Below are 8,615 nucleotides of genomic sequence, written 5' to 3'. Positions count from 1 at the left end.
TTCAAGAAAAAAATCTGCTGTTTCCAGCTACAATAGTAATTTACAACATTAACAATGTCTACACTGTATTTCTGATTAATTTGATGTTATTTTAATGCACAAAAAAAATAGCTTTTCTTTCAAAAACAAGGACATTTCTAAGTGGCCCCAAATCTTTGAACAGGGGGTGTATATTTCTAAGTGGCTCAACTGCACCGCTGAATCCAAGCCCATGGAACAGGATGTGCAACTCCAGATTGAAGTCCATTTCAGCACCATGGAGAGCAAACAGATTCTCCTGGCACAGAGTTCAGCATCATGGACAGAAACCAGATTCTCCTGGCACAGAGTTCAGCACCATGGACAGCAACAACACAGACCGTAATTGAGGAGATTTTGCAACAGCAGTCCACTCCTGATATGGCTGTTCCAGCCGTTGCATGGTCATTATAACTGTCATTTAGAGAGCTAGAGCTTCACTGAGTATCTCTATTGCTGGCACTGGCCTATTGCCACACAGCCATTTCCCCCAGGTTTACTCAGAAACATTACTGTAAAAGACATATTGTCCAATGTTGCTACTGGTTTATGTATTGTTGAGCATGTGGACTCACAGAGGTGTAGAGGTACCCCTCGCTGTTCATGCCCAGGTAGAGCCCTGTCTTCGCTCCCTGGATCGCCACGATCCTCAGACCCACAGGAATCAAGTTGAATTGTGCTGCAGAGAGGCGGTAAGATGGAGGGAGGAGAGAGAAACATTAGAACATGAGACTGACATTAGACCGATCCAGAGAGCAGCAATCAGAGATTTTCCTAGGATGTCTTCTATAGGAATTAACATGGCTGTTGTTTCACCTCTGAATAACCCTACTGGTCACAACCTCGCTGAGCCTAAGCCACAGTGTCATGAGCGAGATATGGAGTGTTGTTGGAGTGAGGCGCTATCATCACGTCACCTCAGGTTTGCCATACTCTTGCTCTAATCTGGTTGCAGCACCTCCCTGAAGACAGCTAAGAGGACTGGTGAAACACAAAGGAATAGAACGAGAGCATATGAGAGAGATAGTGGGAGAAAACAAGGGAGAAAGAGAGTGTGAACAACAGAGAGGATGGAGTGACAAAAAGATGACAGAAATAGACGTCAGGAAGGGGCAGAGGCGGGAGGAAGGAAGGAAGAGAAAGGACAAGTCTATCCTCTATCTCTCTTGTCTCTTCTCACTCTCTCTGGGGCGTGCCGGGTTTCAGGGGTGTTACTGAGCTATTCTACATAGACCAATGGAACCATCAGAACAGGACAACAGAGTCGAGAGAGTAGAAGACAGATCGGGTGGAAAAGAGAAAGTAGAGATGAGAGAGATAAAGGAGCAATTATTGCTTCCATGGATTTTAAATGTGCCAACTAAATATCCTTATCAAATCCACACCCATTCTGAAACCTAAACCCGATGCAATAAGAAGCACAGCGTCTTTGTCAACATGTGATTGTTTTGTCTGTTTATTTGCAGACCTTGCTGTTTGTGAGGGGGCATCTGGCTTTCCCTATCTCTAAATATATTTGAACAAGATCTTTGTCAAATCCTCTTGTTGATTTTGTGTATTTTCACTGTTGACAGTTTCTAAAGGCGCTTTTGGGAATCAAATAAGATTAATATTGAAAGTCAATACATAAATCCAATCCATATTAAAAGTAAATCAACAATTCAATGAAACAAAGAACCTGCAGAGCGAGTGGTCCTTGAGGATGTCTCAAGTGGTTATTTATTTATATGCTGAATAACAACTATATTCTTGTACAACGATGTCACGGTATATCAAGAAAGCAGGCATGTCTATAAGTCTCCGATGTGACCTCCCCATTCTCTGCCTCACCATGCTGCTGTCTTCGCTCTTCCCTTTTCATCACTCTGTAGTGTCATAGTCACCCTGCACCAAACCCTCTGACAACCTCCAGCCCAATCAAAGACCAGTCAATCTGTTCCACACGCTCCTCTCTGCTCTGCTCCTCACACACACAGACAGCTGAGCCAGAGGAGGAGAACTGAGGACAGACCCAGTCATCACACACCGCACACACACATCCCTCTCACTCCCCCTCTCTTTCTGATCCATTCTCTCCCTTCCATCTCTCTCTCTATTTCTCTACTTCTCCTTCTATCTTCTCTTCACATGACCTCACTATATGAAGGATTTTATGGATGAGGGAGTTTTTTTGCACCTTGTCATTTTAGACTAATCATGCATTGTGTGTAACACTGAATATTTCAGTGTTTCAAATTGTGTGCTTAGTGTGGTTTTGTGTTTTGTGTACTGTTGCCATGGCCTGATCTGAGTTGGTGTTAATGGTGATTGGGTTGTGTGCTGCGTATAGGTGTAGTTATTCCAGTATACCACGATACCAGTATCTAGTATCCACCTATTCTGGAAAAGCATAGGCTTCAGTACCTCAGCCACAGACCAATAGCCCTGATCAGCGGTTGTTGAATGAGCAATCAACTGGTGCCAGTGACCAGACACTGAGAGAAGTATACAATACCTGGCTACTAGCCAGACTGGCAGGCCATATGCCAAAACACACACACACACACACACACACACACACACACACACACACACACACACACACACACACACACACACACACACACACACACACACACACACACACACACACACACACACACACACACACACACACACACACACACACACATACACACACACACATACACACACTTACAGAAGGAGCTGCCTTCGTCCCTTGTGCCATCCATGGTGCCATCCGGCTGCATCTGCAGGTAGTATCCGTGCTGACTGTACAGCCTGGTCACGATGCCTTTCAACTGGGGCTCTGCAGAGGAAACAGTCAGCACACAGCTTTATTAGACAGGGCGCATGGACAGGGCCAGATAGAAGAGTCATGTAATATATATTAAGGGTTGAGAGGAACTTGGAGTTGAACAGAAGAATAGGAGATTGTCAGTTAGGAAGGTAGGAAAATACTTGTCATAGAGTTAACAACACACAGAGCCAAATGAGTCTTTTAGAAGGGTATACAAATTGTTTAGTTGTCAATGCAATGAATATTTGCAACGTCATCTAATAATGATGAATAATAGTTGAATAAAAGTTGACGACAAAAATAGACAAACTGACGTCATGAACAGTGACTGCTGGCTAGCTCTTGGAACTCGCCAGCACCTTATCTCTCGCTGCCCATTATCATTGCCGTTGGTATTTTAAGCAAAAAGTTTGGGGTCATTGGAGGATTAAGTCAAAATGAAAGAGAGCCTGTCTTCTGCTCCATGAAAGATACATCAGGAGGAATAAACTAACTGAACGTTTCATGTGCAGGGTCCCTGCCGTCTACTTTGTGTTCATTTAAGAAACCGACAGATAACGAATCCTTGCAGCTAGGAGACATGCAGCCACTGAGTCTGGTCCGGTTCACTCCTACAACCTTCCTCACTTTCCTTATCCCTGCTCTGTGGTGCTCCTAGTTGACAGTCTGCCAGCAGGAGGATGCAGGTGCTGTGGTGCCATGGCTTAATGCTCAGTCACTCTCAGTTAGAGAGAACAGCCTGGTCGGGCTAAGCTAGCGGGCCACCTCTCATCCACAATGCAGTTTTAATGAGGGAGATGAAACATGGATGAGAGAGCAGTTTGGGAGAAACCCTCTGGAGGAATGAGGGTCAGATGTTAGTTCCCATGCCTCTGACCTCCTCCTACTCTGACCTCCTCCTACTCTGACCTCCTCCTACTCTGACCTCCTTCTACTCTGACCTCCTCCTACTCTGCCCTCCTCCTACTCTGACCTCCTCCTACTCTGACCTCCTCCTACTCTGACCTCCTCCTACTCTGACCTCCTCCTACTCTGACCTCCTCCTACTCTGACCTCCTCCTACTCTGACCTCCTCCTACTCTGACCTCCTCCTACTCTGACCTCCTCCTACTCTGACCTCCTCCTACTCTGCCCTCCTCCTACTCTGACCTCCTCCTACTCTGACCTCCTCCTACTCTGACCTCCTCCTACTCTGACCTCCTCCTACTCTGCCCTCTCCTCTCTCAGCCTCCCTGAGAGCCATTTGCTCGCCTTTTTTCTTCACATTCAAGACCGGCGCAGGATCCCGATCGATACACAGATCCTGATGAAGAACCCAAGATTGGTCTCTCTCTCTCTGTGTGTGTGTGTGTGTGTGTGTGTGTGTGTGTGTGTGTGTGTGTGTGTGTGTGTGTGTGTGTGTGTGTGTGTGTGTGTGTGTGTGTGTGTGTGTGTGTGTGTGTGTGTGTGTGTGTGTGTGTGTGTGTGTGTGTGTGTGTGTGTGTGTGTGTGTGTGTGTGTGTGTGTGTGTGTGTGTGTGTGTGTGTGTGTGTGTGTGTGTGTGTGTGTGTGTGTGTGTGTGTGTGTGTACTCACTATGCACTATGCACTACTGGGTATATGATTTGAAGGGTTATTTCCCATAGGAACAGAGTCAGGGTCTGTAACAATGTGACAGAGACGCTCATATTTACAACCATGTAGCTACAACACTCACACTTTCCCCCTCTCTCCCTCTAATATCTCTCCCTCTTTCTCTACTTCCCTTCCTTGCTTTCTCTCTCTCTCTCTTTACCGCTCCCCATTGTCTCTCTTTCTCTCTTTATCGCCCCCATACTCTCTCTCTCCCTCTTTATCGTTCCCCATTGTCTCTCTCTCTTTATCGCCCCATTCTCTCTCTATCTCTCTTTCTCATATCCTTTGAGTTATGTGGGATTCATCCTACACAATAACACCGTACATCACCCAATCAGAGCAGGGAAGCCGTTCATTACATGTCCCTGCGGATGTCTGTGGGAGAGCATGGAGACAACAAGGGATCTTAGAGAGAGAGAGAGAGATGGCAGTGTCATTTCATTGGGAAAGGTGGCTGTATGTGCTGTTCAACAGACAGCTCATGCAAGACAGGGCTAATAAACAGCACTGCTTGCTGTCTGTCTGGGCCAATACATCTGATGCTTCACTCCCACACTGAGCTTAGAACAAATGGAAGACAAGAGCTATTAACCAGTCCTCATCACACCAGATATGTACCAGAGGTGAACAATGAGCCACTGTGGCTTTTACCAACTCTAGCCATGAGGAAGTGCCACTGAGAATCTCCCAGGTGCCATTAGGGCTCTTGTGTTGCTCTGCTAACGCTCTACATCGATCAATGGAAAAAGCATTGCAGCTCTAGTGGCCTCTTTATACCATGAAACAAGTGAGACTGTGGCTTTGGGATGAGGAACAGCATAATATATTGCCACAAGGAAGTCAAGCCAGTTGGTGCAGAAGGCCAAAGGAGGGTTTCATTTGTCACTGACTAGAGTTCTGTTAAATTCTTGGTCAGAAACAAAGAAACAAAGAAAGAAACAAAGAAAGAAAGAAGGAAAGAAAGAAAGAAAGAGAGAGAGAGAGAGAGCAGCAATGAACAGGGTTCACAGGACGACAGAAAGAACACAAGATAAGTTGATTAACACTCCACATTCGCATTCCAAAACACTTCAACAAACGCTCACAGCTGTAATACACTGACTGCGCACGCCGCAGGACTTCAAGTTTCTCATTTTCCAGGATAAAATATAGATGTTTCACTATGTTCAGACCACATTATATGGCAACAATATGTGACATGGCAACAATATGTGACTACGCAGATATACTAATCACGATATTTCTCATTGTTCGTCTGCAAAATGTAAATCTAACCTTCATTTGCATGAGACAAAGATCACTTAATCAATAGTTACTGCTCTAGCATTCTATGGTGCCACTGGTGCCAATGACATTCATAGTGCCACCAACTGACTTTATATTCACACAGCTTCTAAGGACAAATACATAAGGTTTACATACCAAATTTCATGGCCTCGTGTCCATGGGTTCAGTTTTTATAGCCCTGGTGTGATGTGGTGTAGAGTGGCCGACTTTGAATGCAGAAACTAATCATTCTCAAATTCATTAGAGGATAATTCATTGAGTTTATATACCAAATCTGGAGCCAATCTGACTCATGGTTCATGAGAAGAAGATATTTTAAGCATTTTGATCATTAGCATATGTGCTAACATGCATCTATAGGTACATTGCGGCCATATTTGTCTCAAAACCAGTAAAGACTGATGTAATAAGTCTAAATACCAAATCTGGAGTGAATCTGCCATATGGTTCATGAGGAGATGATGATTGCAGATGATTTTGAGCATTGGTGTTATATATTGCAAAGAATTACTGTTAATATAGTTTCCTTGTTTTTCTAGATATCAATACCACATTCAGTGAGGTTCATCTTAGGGACGTCCAGGATGGTGATGACCAGTTTTGAGTTGATAGGCTACTGCGGAGTGGATTTAAAGTGTAAAATTTGATTTTTGATTTGTTAATAAGAAAAGGTTTTCAACGGTTTTCAAAGGTTTTCCAAAATATCAAAGATGGAGGAAAATCTATCCTGACGGATGTTATGGACAAATTTGTTCAGCATGAGGAAAGACACTTACATACAAAGATCAAAGTCTCCTAGTCAAACAGATTACAAATAAGTTACCAATATTTGTTATTTGAGCATGTCAAGGAAAAAACATATCTAAGAACAACACAGCCTTGCTGTGAACCACCCCCCCCCCCCAACATGTAAATGGAATAAAAAGACAGACAGAACGAAAATTCACTGGCGAGAGAGACAGATAGTTAGTGCTAGAAAAAGAGAGAGAGAGAAAGCGCTCCCAGCAGAGCTCTTTACTGGGCAGCAGAGAGAGAGAGACATGATTGTTGGGGAGGCTGTGTCGCGCTGAGCTTTCAATCCCAGGCAAGCCTGTTACAGATGGCCATTATGTCACAACTCACTCTTCCCCAGAGCAGAGCAACCCTGGAGAGTCACTAGAGGCGAGAGGGTGTGACTGGGAGGCAGCAGTACCAGAGGGGAGAGGGGATGGCTGGGAGGCAGCAGGACCAGAGGGGAGAGGGGATGGCTGGGAGGCAGCAGGACCAGAGGGGAGAGGGGATGGCTGGGAGGCAGCAGGACCAGAGGGGAGAGAGGTGATTGCTGGGAGGCAGCAAGACCAGAGGGGAGAGAGGATGGCTGGGAGGCAGTAGGACCAGAGGGGAGAGGGGATGGCTGGGAGGCAGCAGGACCAGAGGGGAGAGGGGGTGACTGGGAGGCAGCAGGACCAGAGGGGAGAGAGGTGATTGCTGGGAGGCAGCAAGACCAGAGGGGAGAGAGGATGGCTGGGAGGCAGTAGGACCAGAGGGGAGAGGGGATGGCTGGGAGGCAGCAGGACCAGAGGGGAGAGGGGATGGCTGGGAGGCAGTAGGACCAGAGGGGAGAGAGGATGGCTGGGAGGTAGTAGGACCAGAGGGGAGAGAGGATGGCTGGGAGGCAGCAGGACCAGAGGGGAGAGGGGATGGCTGGGAGGCAGCAGGACCAGAGGGGAGAGAGGATGGCTGGGAGGTAGTAGGACCAGAGGGGAGAGGGGATGGCTGGGAGGCAGCAGGACCAGAGGGGAGAGGGGATGGCTGGGAGGCAGCAGGACCAGAGGGGAGAGAGGATGGCTGGGAGGTAGTAGGACCAGAGGGGAGAGAGGATGGCTGGGAGGCAGCAGGACCAGAGGGGAGAGGGGATGGCTGGGAGGCAGCAGGACCAGAGGGGAGAGAGGATGGCTGGGAGGTAGTAGGACCAGAGGGGAGAGGGGATGGCTGGGAGGCAGCAGGACCAGAGGGGAGAGGGGATGGCTGGGAGGCAGCAGGACCAGAGGGGAGAGGGGATGGCTGGGAGGCAGCAGGACCAGAGGGGAGAGAGGTGATTGCTGGGAGGCAGCAAGACCAGAGGGGAGAGGGGATGGCTGGGAGGCAGCAGGACCAGAGGGGAGAGGGGATGGCTGGGAGGCAGCAGGACCAGAGGGGAGAGAGGTGATTGCTGGGAGGCAGCAAGACCAGAGGGGAGAGGGGATGGCTGGGAGGCAGCAGGACCAGAGGGGAGAGGGGATGGCTGGGAGGCAGCAGGACCAGAGGGGAGAGGGGATGGCTGGGAGGCAGTAGGACCAGAGGGGAGAGGGGATGGCTGGGAGGCAGCAGGACCAGAGGGGAGAGGGGATGGCTGGGAGGCAGTAGGACCAGAGGGGAGAGGGGATGGCTGGGAGGCAGTAGGACCAGAGGGGAGAGAGGATGGCTGGGAGGCAGTAACACCAGAGGGGAGAGGGGATGGCTGGGAGGCAGCAGGACCAGAGGGGAGAGAGGTGATTGCTGGGAGGCAGCAAGACCAGAGGGGAGAGGGGATGGCTGGGAGGCAGTAGGACCAGAGGGGAGAGGGGATGGCTGGGAGGCAGTAGGACCAGAGGGGAGAGAGGTGATTGCTGGGAGGCAGCAAGACCAGAGGGGAGAGGGGGTGACTGGGAGGCAGCAGGACCAGAGGGGAGAGGGGATGGCTGGGAGGCAGCAGGACCAGAGGGGAGAGGGGATGGCTGGGAGGTAGTAGGACCAGAGGGGAGAGGGGATGGCTGGGAGGCAGCAGGACCAGAGGGGAGAGGGGATGGCTGGGAGGCAGCAGGACCAGAGGGGAGAGGGGATGGCTGGGAGGCAGCAGGACCAGAGGGGAGAGGGGGTGGCTGGGAGGCAGCAGGACC

General features: G+C 48.9%; 1 protein-coding gene across 1 annotated transcript in view; it reads right to left on the bottom strand.

The window, feature by feature from the left end:
• The window catches only part of LOC139537155 (fibroblast growth factor 11-like), a 63,568-nt gene that overhangs the window by 19,797 nt on the left and 35,156 nt on the right, over nucleotides 1-8,615 (bottom strand). Inside the window, exons 2-3 of the mRNA XM_071338119.1 lie at nucleotides 2,717-2,827; nucleotides 594-697 (exon numbers count right to left, since the gene is read on the bottom strand). Coding sequence (XP_071194220.1) covers nucleotides 594-697; nucleotides 2,717-2,827 — 215 coding nt within the window. The remainder of the gene's footprint in view (nucleotides 1-593; nucleotides 698-2,716; nucleotides 2,828-8,615) is intronic.

This window comes from Salvelinus alpinus, chromosome 13 (genome assembly GCF_045679555.1).
Source record: "Salvelinus alpinus chromosome 13, SLU_Salpinus.1, whole genome shotgun sequence".
Lineage (NCBI taxonomy): Eukaryota > Metazoa > Chordata > Actinopteri > Salmoniformes > Salmonidae > Salvelinus > Salvelinus alpinus.
The sequence above is the reverse complement of the archived record's forward strand: the minus strand, read 5'-3'. Positions and strand labels throughout refer to the sequence as shown.